Genomic DNA, 21,280 nt, shown 5'->3' with positions numbered 1-21,280 from the left:
GAACTGGCCGACCGACAGCCAGAAGGAGCCAGGCTGCAGAGACACGGCGGCGTGCTGCCGCACACCAGCTGTAGCCCCGCTGCCCAGCTGAGAGGTGGGCGGGCCAGCCCTGGGCGCGATCGCACCTGCACCGGGCGGATGATGCGGCAGGATGTATGGGAAGCCGAGGAAGCTCCCCTGGCTCGGCCAGTTCAGGTCTCGGAGGAGAAGAGGGCGGTCCCCCTTGAGGCCGCTACAGCCACGTTGTTTTTACTTTTAGCAGCGCTTGGGTGGGGCGGGAGCTTCAGCCTGGAATCCAAGTGTGCATGTCTGTAGTGTGGCTTCGCTTTTCTGCCCTGAGTCATCAGTTCCGCTCTGGCAAGGCCAAGGGGGAGAGAGTCAAGGTGCATGCGCAGTTCGGGATTTCCCCCTCAAGAGCGCAGGTTCGGTGAGGTGCAGAAGGAGCGGTGACTGGCGGAGGGGAGAAAAAGGCACGAAAAGTCTGAGCGGGATAAGCGGCCCTCGGCTCTTTCCTGGCCCTTCGCTCTCGTGAGGTGATTAAATGGAGCCCCGCTTTGAGGGATAACTGCAGTTCTGTGCACAAGCAGTGTCCCAGTCACAAGAGAGGGGGTTTCCTCGCGAGAGCCCCGGCCTGCTTGGAAGAGTTTTTGGGGAGATAGGGGAGGACAAGGAACGCAGTGCATGCTCAGAGGCACTCTTTCCTCCGTGCCAGGAAAGGTTGCCGCGCCACACAGTCACAGCCGCTGCGCAACAGGTGGTAGTACCATTTGCTTGTTTGTTTTAAACATTAAACTTTGAAGTAATTATATATATGGATACCCTGGACTGCCAAAAAAACAAATGTGTTTTCTTTATCCTATTGAAAATGTCATTTATGCAAATTTATGCAAATGTGACGAGGGTCACAGGTTACTTGGCAATTGTAAAAGGGGGTCTTGACTCGAAAAAGGTTGAGAACCACTGTCTTAGACAAACCACTGTTTGTCAGACTTGGTCCCCACTCCATTGTCTGCAATATGGCGGTAATGCTGACCTACTTTACAGGGCTGTTGTAATCAACTATAGCACGGTAATGTGTGCTATAGTTTCAGCTTTGAATGCTGAAAGCATAACATGTTGTTATTAAAAATAAAAGCACTAGATAAGGCTCACATTCTACACTTTTCCTCCACCTAATAGAGGGGGGAGGGAATCAATGCCGTTGTCCTTTTTAAAGGTAAAGGTAGTCCCCTGTGCAAGCACCGGGTCATTCTTGACCCATGGGGTGAGGTCACATCCCGACGTATACTAGGCAGACTATGTTATTTGGAGCAAAGCCAGATGAGGCAGTGGCACAAACTTAGGTCAGCATCAGATCACTCTCCCCCAATCCCCTATGAAGTGGGCATGGCTTGGGGGAGGCTGAAAGCAACAAAGCTGGACAGGTTTAGCAGAGCCCTCCCCCAACTCCCTTCAAAACAGCTTCTCTATTACAGAACCAGAAATATCCCCACAGAGCTCAAACTGACAAGATTGGGTGAGAAAACTATGGCTCTTTTAGTTCTTCCTCCTCACTAGGGATTTCAACCTTCAGGTGGGGGCTGGAGATCTCCCGCTATTATACACACATCCCTCTTGGAATGCCGCTTTTACGAGGAACTTCAATCACATTATATCTCTACACTTTTAACATATAAATCTAATGCCTCTGTGTCTGACATAATGCCTTTTTTACTAAGTGACAGGGATCCCAATGCTATATTGTCAGTGGCAAGATTTGTTTCACTCATCCCTCAAACATTAGATATATCAATGGATCAAGGAGCTTCTAAGGGTTAAAGGAAAGGAAAGGTAAAGGAATCGATTATACACACACACATACATGAACCTTTATTGGCATAATAACCATATTGGTAATTATTATAACTGATCTCCAGTAGGGCTGTTGAAAAAAAAATCGGTAAAATTCGGATTTGGCAAAATTCGGCGCGTTTTGATTTGGGAAATGCCGAAGTCCAAACTCCCCTGATTTGGATCCGTGGAATTTGGCGTGAGATTCGGAGTTCGGGGAAAAATTCGGTCATTTAAAGCTATTAAAAACACATTCGCGCCTTTCCGTGTCTCCGGAGGGGCATGTTTGGAGGTAGAGGTCCCAAACTTTCAGAGTAGCTTGAGGGGACCCTTCTTGCAAGAACCCCCACGTTTGGTTAAGATTGGGGCAGGGAGTCCCAAGTTATGGGGCCCGGAAGGGGTCCCCCCATCTGCCCATTGCAATAAAGCCATTACAAACACATTGTGGCTTTCCGCGGCTCGGGGGGGGGCTTTTTGGAGGTAGAGGTCCCAAACTTTCACTGTATCTTGAGGGGACCCTTCTTGCAAGAACCCCCAAGTTTGGTGACGATTATGTCAGGGGGTCTGGAGTTATGGGGCCCGAAAGGGGTCCCCCCCTCTGCCCATTGGAATGAATAGAAATAGATCATTTGGACTCGGAGTTTGCAAAACCATGCAAAGCAACACGTGATGCTGCCTTGGGAGTTTGCAATCCATGGAAAGGGACAGAGGCACACTAGCTATGCATAATGAGCAGGTGGGGTGGAATTTCCCCTTTTGCATCAGACTCGGGAGTCGGGAGTCTCTGGACAGGGCAAATGCATTGTTTAAGTCACAATTTGAAAACCAGTTTTGAGCGAGAATCAAAATAGACCTAACCGATCTTATGAATGAGGGAAAACCTGAGGACACACAACTGAAGCCCCCCCCCCCAAACCAGGGAGAGAGAGACGCGAGCGGGCACACACACACCCAGGCAGCATGGGCAGAACCCCCCCCCCTCAAACCAGCACGGCTCATCCCCAAACAGGGGAAAAACCAAGGAGGAGGAGGTTCGGGTGCCGAGCAGCACCGGGGAGAGACTCACGCAAGCTGCACCGTCGCACTCAACTCCAGGCTAGGGGCAAAAAATAAAAGCAGAGCACAGCACACACTCCCGCGGAGGCGAGCGAGCACACACCCTCTGCAGAACGGGCGAAGCCCCCCCCCTCAAACCAGTACAGCTTGGCTCAACCCCAAACGGGAAAAAAACCAAGGAGGAGGAGGTGCGGGTGCCGAGCGGAGAGGGACTCGCTAGCCGCCACACAGACTCAACTTTAAACTTTAAAAGCAGAACACACACTCCTGCAGAGGCGAACGGGCACACCCCCCTCGGCAGAACGGGCGAAAGTCCCCTTTGGCTTCCCCCCCACCCACAGAAACTGCTCTCCCCCCCACAACTACAGACTCTGCTTTCCCCCCACACACATACACACAGAGGAGAAAAGGTATAGAGAAAAAAGCCCAAAATCAAACTGTGTGGATGTCTTCCAGCAGGAGCACGGAGGAGAAGTAAATCCAATCCTATTCTGGTAAGCATCAGCAGCTTGGCCCAGTCAGGAATCGGATCTCTCAGCAGCACTGCCACCAAATTGGAAGGCAATGAATACAGTCGGGACCGGAGGGGAGGGATGGGAGTTTTTAGACTCTTCTCCTGGCTATTTCAAAAGTGAGAATCCCTGCTCTGATTTGCCAGGAGAAGACCCAGCTTGGCCACCATTGGCCGTGGGAGAATGCTGCTTACTAACTGACGGTTATGCTGCTGATTCTGAGCCCCCGAATTTGTCGAATTTATTCGGCGCCCCCCGAACTCGCCAAATTCGGCTCGTCGTTTTCCCACCTTTTTTAAATTCAGTTCCATCCGAACTGAAAACCGCTGAATCGGGGGAAATGCGGCTGTTTTTTGGTTCGGGAGGAACCGAATCGACAGCCCTAATCTCCAGGCGACAGAGATCACTTCACCTGGAGAAAATGGCCACTTTGGATGGTGGACTCTACGGCATTGTATACCACTGAAGTTCCTCCCTTCCCCAAACCCGCCCTCCTCAGGCTCCAGCCACCCCAAATCTCCAGATATTTCCCAACCTGGAGCTGGCAACCCTACTCCTTACACTGTATATTTCATTGTGCTTTAGAGAGGTGCCATCAGATCTAGCTGTACAATGACAGTCTTTTGATGAATATTGTGATGGCATCACCTACAGGAACTGAGAACCCTCCTAATGGAAACCATCCTTTTCCTAGGACTTACTTGGGAGTAAATCCCATTGAACTCAATGGGACATACTCCTGATTGTGTGCATAGGCCTATCAGTATCAATTAACTTTAATTATAATTAGTAACCATAATTATTTAAACTGATTGAGGTTTGCTTCAAAGATAGGCATTAAAATGATAGTACCATCATAAGGCCAACGAGTTTGGTTTCTATATCTTTGTCATAATTAGACTTTTTAAATTTTGTGGCCTTGCTTGTCTAGGGTTCACGCCTTCAGTGACTCTGTGGTGGTTTGTATTCTGTCTTACTTAATAGATCCATTACCCGATCTGAGTCAGGCTGTTCTCTTCTGAGGCACGCTTGCTTTCTTGCCAATCAAATTTCTCTTAGAAGGTTCGAAGCACGTAAAGAAGAGGGAGAGCATCAATAAAAACAGAAACGGTCTTGCAAAGAGCTCATTTACAGTCAGAGACTAGCAAGGAAAATTTGAGCCAGGATAAAGGAAGGAATGCAGTAATGGAAAGGCAAAGGCTACTTGAACGAGAAAATATATAAGCAGAAGACCATCTACCTGTCTGCTACCCAAGAAAAATGTCACGGCCAGCAAACAGAAGACCAGAGAATCACAAAATAGTAAGCATGATTTGACTGTGTAATTGACAACACACCTTGAGATATCATTTGGTCACTGTGGTCATTAGTTAATTAATTAACTCTTATATGTTGCATGCATCAATGAGGGGTATATTTTACAAGCTGTGGCATCTGTTTCATGCTGTTCTTCCAAGGTGCTAAAGGCATGGTATGTTGGATTATTTTAGGTTAGTTTCTATGAGGGAGATGAGGCTGAGAAATAGTAACTTGTTTGAAGCCTTCCAGTGAGCCTCATGGCTAAGTGGAGATTTGAATCCTGCTTTTACAATTCAATTTTTTTTCATGGAAAGTTTATGAAAAATGATAACAAGAGTCAGTGTTCCTGGTATACAGTGTAACCACAGCAGTAGAGCTAGGAAGTTAACCAAGCTAACCCTGTTTTCTGCTTTATTTTGTTTTTTCATGCTAACACTTGTTCATGTGCTCCTCAGATGTTTCCAATTCTTAGACCTATAGCAAATTAAGTAAGATTCTGAAAGAAATGGAATTGGTATTCTAAGTTCTTCTCTACCTTCCAGCATTGAAAAGACCAGTTATTGTAAAACTGTTCTATGTTTACTTCTACATAATCTGAGAAAACCTCACAACTAACCTCTGCCTCTAGTAATTCTTGGTGCCCAAATTCAATTAAATTCAAATAACAAATATTGAAAATTCCCCTTCATGGTCACCAGGTGGCAGCTCAACAAATGTGTGCGTGTGTCACTAACTCGTAAATGCAGCAAGAAACTTGTTAGCCTTTTAAATTCTTATCCTAGGAAATAAGCTGTTGCTTGCTAGGATATGGTTGCTAACAGGGAAATATACCGTAAAAATCATTTTTACCGGATTCTTGCATGAAACCAACTAGTACTCTACATAAGGATTAGAATTCCTTGTTGTATTTAGGATTTCCCCCACAAGTAGTAGTCTTTATGTTTTTGAAAAGAAAAAAAAAGGATCCAATGAAGTCCAGTAGTGTAAGGCATTATATGATATGAAATATTAAAAACTAAATATTTACACCAAACATGCACAACTTCTTTAAGTGTTAGATACTGATTATATCTGCATTTCTTTCCCAAGGATTGCTATAGTGATGTGACCCATTTTCTTTTAAATTGTTCAACTGCTTTTGCATTTCATTCCATCTCATTCCCATCTTTCTTTTGCCTTTTCAGCAAAGCAATGCAGAGAATTGTCTGACTTTGTTGCCATGTCCTCCCTTTTTATTTCTCTTTATTGTGTAGGACTGGCATTTGCCCAGCATTTCATCCTCTGCATCAGCACATCATATGGTATGCTGCATGTCTACAGCAGTTCTCCCCACATCTCCCCCTGCATAGCTTTCCTTGGGTGCTGTGATATTTAGGGGATTGGCGTTGGGCTTGGCATTTGTAATGTTGCCGGTATGGTTGACAATGTGTGATGCAGCACTTACTGCTAGAAATGCACTCTTGTTTTTTTTTTTTGTGTGTGTGTGTTTTAACTAAAGAAGCTTTTTATTGGAGAGCTGGACCCGAGTGGGTGGGAAGACAATCTACTTGTAATTTGTTATGTTCCTAACCTGTGTGCTTCACTCAGCATTTCCTGTAATTGGCAGAGTAGAGAGCTTTTTGTGCTCACCTACGGTGCTTTGGTTGCCCAGCTGTGTAAAGATTATGAACAGGATGAAGATGTGAACAAGTGTTTAGATGACATGTAAGTAATAAGGGTATGTTCAGACACTTATGTATTGACTCAGCAGAAACGATGTCTTCCTGACTTTTGTCTCTTGCCTAAATCCATATGAAAATTCCAAAATCCAGGAGAGAAAATAGGGTACAGTATAAGGATGTGGAAATCATGCTAGCATCAAGGTATTCTTGCTGCTGTCTGAAATTAACAATCTCTTGACTTTTATGCATGGCTGTTTCTCTCACCATCACCCCTCCAACAACTTCGGGTCTTTGTTGTGATTATGTATGTCATTTCCGACCGTCAGAGGTTGCCTCGCTCTCCCCCTGCCTTTCCTCCCGTTTTATCTGCATTTTCAAATTTGAGATAAAACAGGTCTCTGAAAACGTTGGCAAAACGGGGGGAAAGGCAGAGGGAGGGCGAGGCGACCTCTGACGGCCAGAAATGGCATGCATAATCACAGCAAAGACCCAATGTCATCGGAGGAGTGATGGTGAGTGAAACAGTCATGCATAAAAGACCTCTGTCTTCTAGCACCAGTTAGGTCAGTATGCATCTGCTACTACTGGGTGGAGCCCATCTATATATTTAATTCCCACATGTGCCCCCTGCCTGAGGATACCTACATCCACAGATTGAGGGCACGCTGACCCCCTCAACAAATGTTTCTGCAGACTTGGGGGACCACCCAGGCGTGCAGAAAAATCTGAAATTTTAAAGAAGGGGGGGTGTTAAATTTCCCTCCCCAACAAAAAATCCCCCCACTTATCTCAGGCAGGCAGCAGGGGTGGCTGCACAGCCCAGGAGTGGGGAGATCAGTAAGGGTGGGGGTGAGAGGAATTCCAAGAATGGGGGGTAGGAAGGGATGTACGCTCTCTGCAAGTGGTTGTGGGTCCCCACTTGTGGTATTCTAAAGAGATGTCCAGGTTGTTCTTGCTGATTTTGAGCGCATCCGGGGGGGGGGGCTCCATAGGAGCCGGCATGACCCTGCACTGGCATAAGTGCCTGTTTAACCCAGGATAAGGGGCACTTATGCCATCCAGAGTGGCACACAGGCCAGTGCCTAGGCACCCCTGTGCAGTGTGGGCCTCTGCTGCCTCTGCCGCCATGCTGGGACCTAAATCCCAGAAGCGGCATGGGGGGGTGTTCCTGGGGCATTCCAAGGTGCTGAACTGATGTTAGTCATCTTCCTAGCCCCTTTTGCCCTGGAACACCCCCTTGAGCAGGCAGCAAGGCTGCACCACCTTTTTGGGTGGCGCAACCTCTCTGTTCGCTATGGGGCATTTCCCCCTTGTTTTGTTTTTTTTTTTTACTTTTATAAAAGGCTTTTTTCTCTACCTGAGCGGCTGGCTACGCCACTCCTGGCCACTGCGGATTCCCCCCTCCCCCAGGAATGGGCTGCCTGAATGGCTGCTTTGTTGTGATCTTGTAGACCTGCAGAATAGCAGGATTGCTATAACTATTGACCTTCACAGGGCATCTGAGTTGGGTGGCATGACCATTAAACCAACTTGGAAAATGTGACTTGAATTGGTTAATGTTGACATACCCCAAGAGCATGTTAGCCTAGAAATGAAGAGGTCCCGAATGTGGTTGACATGCATGATATGAAAGAACTGATTTTTCTCTTCAGATCATAAAGTGTTTGAGATCTGAAAGTGAAAATGTTTCTGAGTGCTGATGGCATGCACACTTGGAATCTGTACATTTCTGAATAGCTTCTTGAAATAGTTTGCAATGCTGCAAATTCTGAGATTTGCATCAGCCAGTATTGTTTTGTACCTCAGTTAGTAAGAAAGCTTTGTATTATAGCACAGATTGGACGGTTTTTTGTTTTTGTGCCATACACAGGCTGATCCTAGAGCACTAAATCGTTTCCCATTAATTGCAATTATTTTCCTAGTCAGCACCATTGGGAATAGTGAGAGAGTTTAAGAAAAAGTACCCCCCCACATCCATTTAAGACCTTTCCGTTAGGCAGAGGTACTGCTGTTTATATCTATTCCATTAAATTTTAAATAAAAGTACCTTAGTAATATTTTTATATCAGCCCATACTATCTTCAGGCTTAGAATCTGGCAGTTAGGGTTGCCAATAAGCCTGGAGAAAAATGTCTGTTTCCTTTAACAGAGGTTTAATTTAAGTCAGTGGGCAGTTAAAGCTTTTAATGACATGGAGGTAAATAACATCATCTGGTAGATAACATCCCATTAAGCATCTGTTTTTCTGCAGCCCTGTTTACTTTTACACAAGCATGATAGGCAGGAATTTGTATGATAGGCAAATTTCCTCTACAGTTCTATGCAAGGAAAAAGTTCAGCGGCTGTCTTTCAGCTGGGGTTGATCTAGTGGTTCCTTGGACATTCTGTTGGATTCTTGGAGTCCGGTTCCCCCCTGTTTTATTATTTATATCAAAGCTTCTTAAACTGTGGGTAGCTGAATGTGGGGGTCATGAAAAATTTGGGAACAGTAAAAGGTAAAAATGGTAAAATTATACGTATACCAAAGAATTGTTTTAAAATAAATTTATTTATGATTTATTATCAGTAAATGTTTGATTTGTATACCTTATTTATATACCTATATACCTGAGGTTGCATAAAGATTTCTTGGGCAAAAGGGGGTCACAAGTGGAAAAAGTTTCAGAAGCCTTGATCTAGATCACTGGTTCCCAACCAGGGGTCCGTGGACCCCCAGGGGTCCGCGAGAACTAAATTAAGGTCCGCGAAACAAAGTTATCAACCCATAATAAATTAATATTTTCAATTAAAAGTTCTCTATTATAAAAATATATATTCAAATATTATTCTAAGCTTAATGTTTAACTAACAGTTATGATCAAAGTTCATTTTCAAATTCTCGGAATTTTTATTTTGAACCTTGGGGTCCCTGCACCGAACAAAAAAGCCCTAGTGGTCCCTGGTCAAAAAAAGGTTGGGAACCACTGATCTAGATGGTATTTCAGTCTTGAGGGCCTGTTTTTAGTTCTGATACATAAGTTGCTTTGAATGCAGCCTTCAGAGAAAAATGGGAAAGAAATTATTTAAATAAATGTTTGTATCGATTTTAAGCTATGCTTTTAGCAGCCAATGGAATTACCATGCAGGATGTGGAATAACGAGAGACGACACCAGAGCTGGGATAATCAAATTGTAGGATGGAGCCTGGGCAAGGTTTGGGGAGAGGAGCGACCCCAGCAGAGAAAATACAACAGAGATCGCCTTCCAGAACAGCCATCCCCTCACAGGGTACCACTCCCTGCCCCTGGGGATCATTTGCAATTCTGTGAGATCTCCAAGCACAACCTGTAGGTTGGCAAACCTACATCCCCACAGGGAAACCACGTAAGCAAAAAGTTAACAATGGGACAAATGAGGGGAGTCCTAAGGAGACCTCCCCACCGCTCCTTGCAGCCTGTAGTCTGGTGGGGGGGTGGGAAGAATGTTCTAGCGAAGCGGTAGAGAGTGCAGGGCAGAGTCCCACCGTACAAGGTAAAATTACCTAAGCCGTCATGAATTGCTCTCCCCCTTCCAAATTGCTTGCGTTGAGTACCCCCCCACACACACACCCACACTTATCCTGCGCGTGGGCCTTTGTCTTCTCCTTCTTGCTGTTGTGTCTCCCTCACTATAATTAATTATATTTAATACTGAAGACATACACCTAATAATTCTTTAATTTTTTATCGATTCAAAGATTGGTATATAGGATGTATTGTCAAATGAGATGTATAGTAATTATTGAAAAATAATAAAAATATATATTGAAAAATTGTGTGCAAATCAGGGGCATGAACACAGGAAAGCAGTCTCCCAAGTTCAAATCAAGCCCCACCCCTTCAATTGCTGCTCTGTAATTGGCTCATAAAAAAAACAAAAAATGGAGCCATTTGAAAGGGGGGGCAAATCCAAGTCTTGTTTTAAAAAAGCCTTTCTTTCTCCCAGAAAGAGCTCCCAGGAAGCACTTGAATCCCTGCCTCTTTACACACTTCTTCGTGATTGGCTGTGAGAGAGAGAAATCTTTTGTGTTTCCCCTGTTTGGCTATCAGCAAACAGAACAGAAGAGGGGTTTGGAAGGGGGGGGGAGGAAGCTCAACGCTGGCTCTTTGAATCTGGTATGAGCCATTTGACTCAGGCAAGAAGAGGAATGGGAAAAGCCAGGTTCATTTTGCGTTGAAGCAGTGTTGAGCTTCCAAGGAATGAGGAAACGTGCATTCCCCCAAAAATGATCCTGGCTGAAAAAGGGAATAAAGGAGGGTTAAACAACCATGCATAAAACACCAAAGTCCTTGGGGAGGACAGAGTATCCACTCTAGGTTCCCAATGGGTAGGGTTTATTGAGTCATTTTTATCGAGTCATATGGACTTCTTGATGCGACTTCAGATGGATTTTACACATGTATAGTCATGTATTGGCATCAAGTGTATTGGGTCGTTTATGTGTTTGTGCTTGTGCTTACATTATACTCTTTGTAACAGCATAATTGTGTCTGTATTTTTGCCATAAGTGCCTGTGATTTCCAATAACTTCCAGGTGCTAGCTGGACATCTCCTGCTATTACAACTGATCTCCAGTCGACAGAGATCAGTTCACCTGGAGAAAACAGCCGCTTTGGCAATGGGACTCTATAGCATTGAAGTCCCTCCCCTCCCCAAACCCCGCCCTCCTCAGGCTCCACCCAAAAAAACTCCCGCCGGTGGCAAAGAGGGGCCTGGCAACCCAACCAAAAGGCTTGAATCTGAATTGCTGGATGAATTGCTGAATTGCTTTTTTTATATCATTGGTCCCATGGTCCATTGGAGTTGGGCTGGGGAAATCCAGTTTTTGATAGAGCTATCAGGGCCTGCTGAGAGGCTGGCTGATAACCAGCTCTAACCACATAATAATATTTGATTGTCATACTTTCCCTGTCTCCTGCATCCACAGCTTTCCAAACTGGCATGTGTAGTGGCTGTTGCCAGGTGTAACAGTCACAATCTCAGGTGGTAACCTGGAAATACAGGCAGTATTACCGCTTCTTTGACTCATTCAGCATTTTATATGATGAAAGAAAAAACAGAGAGAGAGAACTGGCTAACATTTTCCCCCCTTTTATGCTAGGGGATACAATATTGGCATCAGGCTGGTTGAAGACTTTTTAGCTCGCTCTGCTGTGAAGAAGTGCCGGAGTTATTCTGAAACTGCAGACATAATTGCACAGGTACAAAAAGATATAGACACTGCTGTGATTTTTCAAGGTCCCAGTATACACAGGATCCTCTCCTGTGATGTACTTAGAATATTAATTACACTTGCTGTGCAACAGAAAAAAAAATCCAGTTTCTAGACACTTGCTTTCTTGACACATCATTATTTTCAGGAAGAAGAAGAGTTGGTTTTTATATCAATTTTAGAAATGGTGAGAGAGCAGCCTTTTTTTAATTCACAAGCACTCAAATACTGATATAACCTTACATTTTTCTGATAAATGTATTGTCTGTTCTAGGCAAGGGGCTCTGGCCAGCCAACAATTGACAGTCCCAACTGCGTAAATGCCTAAATCAGGAAACAGAAAGTGGGGGAAAGGAAAGAAAACAAAGGGGGAGAGTTTATTATATCAACTGTGTTTTCATAAGACCACTTTTTTCCCCAATATTATAAAGTCATGGTGACTTTTCTACTTTAAAAATAGTTGAGAAAAGCATCTAACAGACAAATGTGAGCTTCCATATTGTATTCCATCCTGCCCACTCCCAGTCCTGCAGCTGTCATCCTAGAGACTTTCCCACTTCGTTCGCTATTCAGTGATCCTCACCATATCAACCCCTCCTTAATGCCACTGCATTTTTTCTCTGTTGGAGCACACTAACAGGAATTTCTGTTGCACCAAGGCAAAGAACAAACCAACAGTTTACTTCCCCACCTCCCAATAATGTTTTCTATTTTTCGTCCTTAAGAAGCATTTGGGGAGGGAAGGCAGTTTGGTGTAGCCCAATCTTGTCAGCTCTCTGAAGCTAAGCAGGGTCAGTACTTGGAAGGGAGACCCCCAAGGAAGGCTCTGCAGTGGAAGGCAATGGCAGACCACCTCTGCTTAATCACTTGCCTTGAAAGCCCCTTGCTGGGGTTGCCATAAGTCAGCTGTGACTTGACAGCACTTTACACACGCGCAAGAAGTATTTATGTTTACACTGTTTTGTCTTTATCCATGGCTAATAATTTCTGGCTCAACACTGAGGGAATCTATGTTCCTTTTACAAACATCATTACCCCTCCACATTAATCTTTCTAAGTAAACTTTATTTAGCACTTAAATTATCACTGTTTTGGCTGGCTCCACTCTCTGCCTTCCATCAGCTGACTTGAGGTTATGGATCACTGACTGACAGAACCTCACCAGCCAGCGAAGTCACCAGCCTTTCCTTTAATGGGACAGCTCCTTGCCAACAGGCTATGAGCTAACCACATTGAACTGCTGGGCAGAATTTTTATAACTGTTTTATTTTATATAATTTATTTTATTGTATATATGTTCTTTATATTCTCCTTGTGTCTCTTAAATTCAAATAAACCCAAAATAAATTTCACTACTGGAACTGTGATAGCTGGATCACAACCATCCAGCAGAAATTGTAGCTTATTAGTTACAGGCATGTCTATATCAGGAATTAATGGATTGAACAACTGTGTTCTTAAGTGCTTATTTCTTCTGCAATAAAATAAGGCATGCTCCATGGTTTCAATAGAACCAGTTCTACATCCACATAGATGCTTGGAGTAGGGCTTTTTAGAATAGCTCCCACTCAAAATGGCTGTGGGTAATACGTTGAATCTTGCTAAAAAGAAAGCTCTTCTGTAAACTGGGACAGTTAAGAAATCAATGTACGGACAACAAGAATTTGAATATGTAAACCCAAAAAAAGCAGGCAAGGACACATGGCGAGCATGTAGAGCAGTGCTGTTTAGGTCCCAATGGAACAATCTTTCACTAGAGATCAGGCTGTATAAAAAGACATAGTTGACAAAAGGGTATTTTCCAATCCTAGCCTCTGACGTTTAGCATCTACATATCCAAACCAGAGATTAAGATATGAGTCCTTCGATAAAAAATTTAGGAGGAGCCCATTCTCATCTAATCTCTTTTAAAAAAATCCTCTCTAGAGTGGCTGTGGTGAGGCCCATAAATATATCTCATACGTATTGGTGTAGCAGACAGGGTCCTCCCAGTTTGGACTAGGGCCATGAATTTCTGCTCATATGGTTTTCCTGTTGTAAAATCACACACACATACACAGGAATGAATATATATGTCCCCAACAAGGCAAGTACCAGATTGGGAGTATGTGCTTTGGGAAAACAAGAGGAGGGAGAGGATAAAGCCTCCATTGACTCCATGTCATGGAGTCTGCACCGCGACAACAACAAAAATAATTCCAAAGAGCCATTCACAGATATGCCAGCACCTAGTCTAGTTTGGTCTTAAGACCTTCTGGAGTCATTAAAACAAACTAGATGTGAATAATTTAATTTCTATTGCTTTCAGCAGCATGTAGTCATAATTAACTTGAGCTAGACTGAGGTCAAAGATATGAATGTGCCGAGTGTAATCAATGACCAACTATTTGAAATATATCAAATCTAGACTTAGATTTTTTAAAAGAAAAATATTTCTAATGATAGATTTGTGATATGCCAAGTTCACTCTGATTATTTGTTTGCTCACTATTTAACACTCTCTTCCTCTGTCTCCTGTGTGTGAATGAAGTCTAATCTGTTTTGTTTACCTTTCAGACATGCTTTTTGTTCAATGTCAAGGTTTCTCGCCTTTTTAATAAAATAGAAATGGAGGGAAAAGGCAAAACTTTGGCAAGGGGTTTGTTTTACTCCACCTCCTCGCACAAGTGTAGCCAAAAGCCATGGGTTAGAATGCTTTGGGGCGGAGACCCACTCAGCTTCCCCTAGGTAGTAGTGCCACCAGTCCCTGTTTTAGGGACACCTCAGACCAGGGGCCAAGAGCACCCCTGGGCTACCCTTTTCCCTTCGGAGATGAAAATCGTTGCTCCAACACATTAACAGATCACTTCAGGATACAATGGTTCCATATTAACATACCACACCCTCATTAGCACATTATCTTGATACTTACAGGACAATGGTTAGAACATTACCTTTGATACTTTTTGCAAGACAATGACTCAGCTCAAACCCAACCCCTTTCTGACTATATATTACTCTTCCTACACCAGGGGTGGGGAACATCAGGCCCGGGGGCCGTATAAGGCCCGCGAAATCATTTGATCTGGCCCTTCATGGGTCCTGGCAGATCTCTAGCTCAGAAGGATGCTGCCCTGCCTGAATCTCTTGGGCCCAGCTAGGGACAGCAGAGCTCAAAAGTGAGTCGCTCTGTGTGGCAGACACTTGGAGCCGTCTCTGGCCATGCCTCTTGGCTAAATGTTTGACCAAATATAGTAGGCTAATTTTTAAGTTGATAATTTTGTATGGCCTGTGAATGATGTTACAAATATCCAAATGGCCCTTGGCAGAAAAATGGTTCCCCACCCCTGTCCTACACACTTGACCCTGAGAGACACTGTCCTTCAGTGTTACTCCTCTGAAGATGCCTGCCACAGCTGCTGGCAAAACGTCAGGAAAGAAAATACCAAGACCACGGTCACACAGCCCGGATAACCTACAAGAACCAATGAACTCTGACCGTGAAAGCCTTCGACAATATACAAAAAGGAAATTGGTTAGTCATTCACTCCACCAAAATCCTCATTAGAATCTATGAAGGTTCGTGGCAAGTTGTCAACAATTTTCTCCTCACTGCCTTTTCCAAAGGAATAAATTTCCTGACTAAAATTTCCTCCCCACTGATCTTAACACACTGTAGGGAAACCTTGTGCGGAGATGCTATTACCGAAGGTGCATCCCTTGTAGGGACAGAGTGGTTTGCCATCTCTGTCCTGCCAGGCCTGTTGGAGAACACCTCCTTAGATTTGGACAACACCCCAAAAAATTGATTAGCCTGCTCCTGACTAAGAGCAGAACTCAAACTTAATTCCTCCAACCCTCCAGGTTGTTGGCAAGCCTCCAGCAAATCAAACGGTTCCTCTGCTGACCAGTTTGTGAAAGAGGATGTAGTTAGTCTCACTTCTGCTGACAGAGTGAAATCAGGAAGCATCTTGTCAGGGCTGGTTGCTTCAGGCTGGTTTCATATCCCTCAAAAAGCACTTCAGGTTTTGCTGACTTAGTTTGGTAGTTCACAAATAAAAACAAAAAACCCCCAAAATGGCCAGTAGCTTCTCTATTCAGACCATCAAGATTTTTATCTGGAGGTGGTGATTTTTGAACGACCATTGGCATATCAGGTAGCCAGCAAAGAGATGATCTAACACCAGTTTTGAAAAGAAATGAACATATATGGTTCAAGCATAAATAGGCCACACACATATAATAACACTGTCCTATATTGAGCTAGCCCAGGGGTCGGCAAACTCATTAGTCAAAAGAGCCAAATATCAACAGTGCAACGATTGAGATTTCTTTTGAGAGCCAAATTTCTTAAACTTCAACTATATAGGTAGGTACACTGTTTATTAACTTAATAAACTTTAATTAAAGTTTTAAGTCTTAATTAAACTATAGGTACACTGAATAAAACTTGATATCATACTTAATAGTGATCTTATTTATTGATAAAAATTAAATTGTAAGTCCCTGCCATTTCCCCCTCCCCGTCCGGAGTCCTCGTCTGGAGGCCTGGTCTACCGCCATAAAAGCCTATTGGTAGACCTGGCCTCCGGATGAGTCCCATTGGAAGGCCAGGTCTACCCATTGGCTTTCTTGGCAGTAGACCTGGCCTCCGGAGGCCCAAGGACGCCAATTGGTAGACCTGGCCTCTGAAGGGGGACTTTTCCCCCTCTTCGGAGTCCAGGTTTACCGCCAAGAAAGCCAGTGGGTAGACATGGCCTCCCAATGGGACTCAGCCAGAGGCCAGGTCTACCAAAGGAAGCCCGCCCCGCCCAACAGCTGATAGGCGGGGGGGCAGGAACCGCCGAGCCGCCTGCCCAGCAATCGCATGGCTAGAGGGGAGGGGAGGCTTTAGCCTCCCAACCATTGAGGGAAAGGGGGACCTGGCCATTCTCCACGGCGGGGGGGGGGGGAGAGACAGTGCGCCCGCTCGCCTGCGCTCTCTCTCTCTCAGGCGTGCCGGCTCCGCAGCCCAGCTGCCAGCGCGAGCGGGCACAAGAGCAGGGGCTCCGAACCAAGTTCGGAGAGCCGCACTCAACAGGCCAAAGAGCCGCATGCGGCTCTGGAGCCGCAGTTTTGAGACCCCTGAGCTAGCCCATCGGTCTATCACACTCAGCATTATCTACCCTCACTGGCAGCAGCTCTCCAGAGTCTTTCATTTTCCCTACTACTTGTTCCTTTTCGCTGGGGGTTGAACATGGGACCTTCTGCACGCAAAGCATATGTTCTGTCTCGGGCCCAAGATCTGGCTGCATGGGCTGTTGTATAGTCTCCTTTTATCACCCAAGAATGTGTGCTACAAAGCCCTCACAAGCCAGTCTCCCACAGAACAGTCCAAATAAGACCTGGTTACCTAGCTATGTAAACACCAGCACCTCCAAATTATGTAGCCAAGAATTATGTAGCATGAACTTGAGGAGCAACTTAAGAAAGTTAGAATTGCCATGCTGGATCAGCTCAAACGTCCATGTTATCCAGCTCCCTAGTGCAAAAGAGCTCCTCAGAGGTGCCCTTTAGAACATTATAAGCAGGTTATGATGGAGATAGCTATATCGCTTCAGCAACTAGCAAACATGCTGCCTCACAGCCATTGATAAACCTGTCTTGTATTTGTTTGTCTAGTCCCCTTTTAAATACATCTAACAGAGTTCAGAACAGACGAGATTATACATCTGGGTCTGCTCATATAATGCAAATTATGGGTTTCTACAGCCTCAGTTTGACTTGAGGATATGCAGCTAAAGAGAAGCGTTAAACCCTTGAACTGCCGTTTATTTTTAACCATATGCATTTAGTATAAGTGCAACAATAACTTTATTACCATTGGTGTCAAATAGCAGAAATATTGGAATTTAAAAGTTAACAGTTCAACGTAAGGAGCACTGCAATTTTGAGCACACTTTCGAGAAAGCAAGTTCCAGTGAATTGAATGTAATGAACACGTTTAGTATTTGTGGTGAGGGTGTCACCACCACTCCCTAAAATCCCTTCCTCTGTGTCCAAACTGGAACTGCCTATCTGTTACACAATACTTTACCATGCCGGTGAAGCTAGAAGGAAGGCTTAATAGGGAAGTGAATGGGTCCAAGAAGAAAAACACAGATGCCCATAAGTGAAATTAGTATGGCTGAACACAGTAGCCTTGGCAAGCTAGCAGGAGCAACTTATGAATGGGTCCACAGCACCTCTGGACTGGACCATGAAACCTCATCTGACAGCCCCCAAGTTTTCTGCTGAAACTAACCCAGTGTGAGAGTCAGTGTAGTATAGTGGTTAGAGGATATGGGCTAAGATCTGGGAGACCCGGGTTTGAATCCCCACTCTGCTGTAGAGGTTTGCAGAGTGCTCTTGAGCCAGTCACTGTCTGTCAGCCTAAACTACCTCACAGGGTTGTTGCTATGATGATAAAATGGAGGAAAGGAGGAGGGTGTTATAAGCCACCTTGGATTCCCACTGGGTCGAAAAGCATGATATAAATATCTGAATAAACAAACTGAGCTCTAGAATTCGCAGATGTGTTTAAAGATGCACCCACCCATGCTGGCAGATTGAGGAAGGAGGCTGGCGCCTGGTATTTAAACCACTGGCCCTGAGGTACTTGATATTATGCTTGGAAATGGGTCCAGCTAGTCTGATGTACTTATACTTTTAGTATTCTTTGACTTTGTATTTTACCAGAGTCCCCATTTAGGACTGAACTTGTTCCAGATTCCATGCATGTTTTCTTCTTTTGCCCATACATAAACTACTTTTCTTGTATGGGAACCAATTTATAGTTAAGTTTTGTCTCATCTCTATTTTTCTGAGGTTTTTCCAGTCCTTTCCAACCAAAGCACTCTCTCTTAGGCAAGATTGCTAAGAGGCTTGGAGGGAAATGTCCTGTTCCTTTTAATAGAGGCTTATGGTGTGGAAATGGGCAGCTGAAGGTTTTCATAGCATAAGGTTGCCTGGTAAATAACACACAGATGAACCTCTATTAAAAGGACAGGACTTTTTCTTCTGGGAAACCCTCTTCTTAGGTCACGGCACCATCTCACCAACGGATGCATCCTTTTGTAATGTGCCACTTTATAAAGGAGGATGGGGCATTGTGAGATTTTTGCTTGAATATGGCACTATTTATGTGTGATCTCAATCTGCTATAATTCTGGCTTCACTGGACTGCAGAAGAGCAAGGCAAGAACGGCCCTGTTAGATAAAGTGATGTGAAAAAGTTGTTACATGGTGATGAAGTGATGCACATCTCCCCTTTCTTTTCTAGGGTGCTTTCAAGATGTATCTGGGTGTTACCCCTAGTGTGACTAGCACTAACACCAAGGGCAATGAGTTTTCCCTCATTCTGGATAAGAATCCCCTGGTCGATTTTGTGGAAGAATTGCCAGCAGCACGATCTTCACTTTGCTATTGCAGACTCCTGTGTGGTGCCATTAGAGGTGCTCTGGAAATGGTAAGGAACTGTACACAGGCACTCTTCCCTTCCCCTCTAACTTATGATATGAGGCTGGTAGCTGAACCTTGGCACAACAGGGTTTTTTCTAATCTAGAACTGTGGAGTGGCATGTGATCCTCATTCACGCACATAGCACATCCTGTCATAACATGCTTCTGCATTTTCCTTGTGTATTTGTGCTTAGGGTCATATTTCATGAGATCTAGATGTAGTAGCATACATTAAAATAGTGAGGAGAAAATCCTCAGAACTGCCAATTTGATATCACTCATGCGTAAATCTTAAGCCTGTGGAGAGTTTTTCTCATTGCTTCTCTTTGAAAACTTTAGGGTTTGTACATCAGGGTAAGCCTGAATGGACTTCTGGGTGTGTGTTTGTATAAGACTGTGGTGTTGTTTGTGCATTATATGCATGTATTAAAAATTGGCTGGATGTGTACTCTGGATCAGGAGAGGAGTTGCACAAAATTTCCAAAAACATTTTTTAAATCTAAAAATTCACAAAAGGGTGGAATGTAGGGATAGGGAGGAAATGCTAGCCCTTGCTAGAAGAGCTCTCCAAACTGAGGGAGCACGTGGAGCTATCAAAGGCTTGTGTGTGGAGTGTTGTTCATTGCTATAGTCTCAGAGAATATTGAGCAGTTGCCTGTATTTATACGCATTGCCATAATTGTGATATTGTTTCAAACTTGCTTTCTGCAAGTCTAATATCTCACTGGCTACCCATGCACTATTATCATCCATTTGGTGTATGCTTTTGCTTCACAAATTGCTTCCGTATAAAAAATAAGCTATTTCATTACACATCACATTTATGAATACAGAAAGAATAGGGTGTATTTTCAGACCAATGGGTATGGATCTTAAATGTGTAGTATTTAATGAAATTATAATGCCCTGTACATGTCGGTGAGGATTATTAACAAGGACTGCTGGCCTTGCCTGGAACCTCAAGGTCAAGGTACTGTTCCATGTAACCTAAATGTGTTTAAGTTTCCTACATGCAATCCATTCTCCAAATTTGAATAGAGTATGTCTCATGGCATTGAACACATAGCCCCAATGTATGGTGTACACATGCACTCCTGTTCAAATGGCCCCTTGAATGTGTGGAAGTGAAGGGTGGAGCCAGAAGGTGTGACCCATAATCATCTCTACATGATCATTTGCACTCCTAAAGAACATAATGTGCTCAGGGCTTAATAGGTTCCTCTTGCAGAATGAAATGCACCTAAAAAAAATAAACTGGAGAAAGAAATTAAGGAGGAATGATTTCTTCCAGTTAATTGACTAGGTTTTATTTTTATTTCCAGGTAAACCTTGCTGCTGAAGTTACTTTCATTCAGGACACATTGAAGGGTGATGAAGTGACAGAAATTGGAATTACATTCTTAAAGCAAGTTGAGGATAAAAAAAAGAAAAGAAATAAGTGAAATCAGAGTCAGAAATATAGGTCACTGATCATTCGGCTGTTTGTACCTGCCTAGGAAAACAACCTGATCCAGAAAGAGAAACCACTCAGGATAGGGAATCTGACTGTAGATCCCTTCCTGGATCAGGTCCATCACAACAACAACAACAACAAGTGTACTGTGTGGGGCAAGATTTCTGCATCCTACTATCCAAGAGTATGTGAATGCTACTCCTAGCCAGATCAATTGACAGTTTGGCCTGAGTTATCTAGGGGGAACTCCTGCTCATTTAAGAACCTCCATGTGTGTTTAGGTCATCAGAGGGTGCTCTGATTTGAAGTTATGTAGGGGCCTGTGATGAGCAGAGTTTCCAGGTAGTGGGACCCTCCCTGTGGCACTCCTTCTCCAAGGCTTCGCTGCATAGGTCCAGCATAGTTTGGAAAAGGCTTATCAAAATGCTCTTTTTCAGGCAAGTCCTGTGGGGATCCCCCCACTATCTTTGTGGCTGCTATTTATTTAGGAATTTCTTGATCTTTGATTTCTGATTCTGGTGTTTTTAATTAGTTCAGATTTTATTTTTTTTAAATAAAGGCGCATATTTAATTGTGTGATGAGCTAGCTATGGAGATTTGATAAAGAAAGATATACATGGAATAAATAAATTACTGAATGCTGTGAGTATTTATCCCATGGTAAAAATTCTAACTATCTTGGTGAGAACAAGTCTGCCTCTCTGTCAGGACCCAGGGTTATTACCAGAGGGTAACAAAATAATTCGTCACAGGTAAAATTTGGCTTGTTTCACTGCAGGCT

At 44.0% G+C, this 21,280-nt stretch overlaps 1 protein-coding gene across 2 annotated transcripts; it reads left to right on the top strand.

Moving 5' to 3' along the window:
* Positions 1 to 4,658: 4,658 nt before the first annotated feature.
* Positions 4,659 to 20,489, top strand: TRAPPC3L (trafficking protein particle complex subunit 3L). Of its 2 annotated transcripts, XM_056856724.1 has the most exons (6): positions 4,659 to 4,700; positions 5,951 to 5,998; positions 6,304 to 6,401; positions 11,478 to 11,577; positions 18,868 to 19,053; positions 20,369 to 20,489. In XM_056856724.1, exons 1-6 carry the CDS (start codon positions 4,659 to 4,661, stop codon positions 20,486 to 20,488), a joined length of 594 nt encoding a protein of 197 aa, XP_056712702.1. In that variant the 3' UTR covers position 20,489. The 2 variants fall into 2 exon arrangements, with proteins under 2 accessions (XP_056712702.1, XP_056712703.1); XM_056856725.1 differs by lacking the exon at positions 5,951 to 5,998.
* Positions 20,490 to 21,280: the final 791 nt, after the last annotated feature.

Source organism: Euleptes europaea, chromosome 10, assembly GCF_029931775.1.
Source record: "Euleptes europaea isolate rEulEur1 chromosome 10, rEulEur1.hap1, whole genome shotgun sequence".
NCBI classification, from domain to species: Eukaryota; Metazoa; Chordata; class Lepidosauria; order Squamata; family Sphaerodactylidae; genus Euleptes; species Euleptes europaea.
This window is presented reverse-complemented; position numbering and strand designations above follow the sequence as displayed.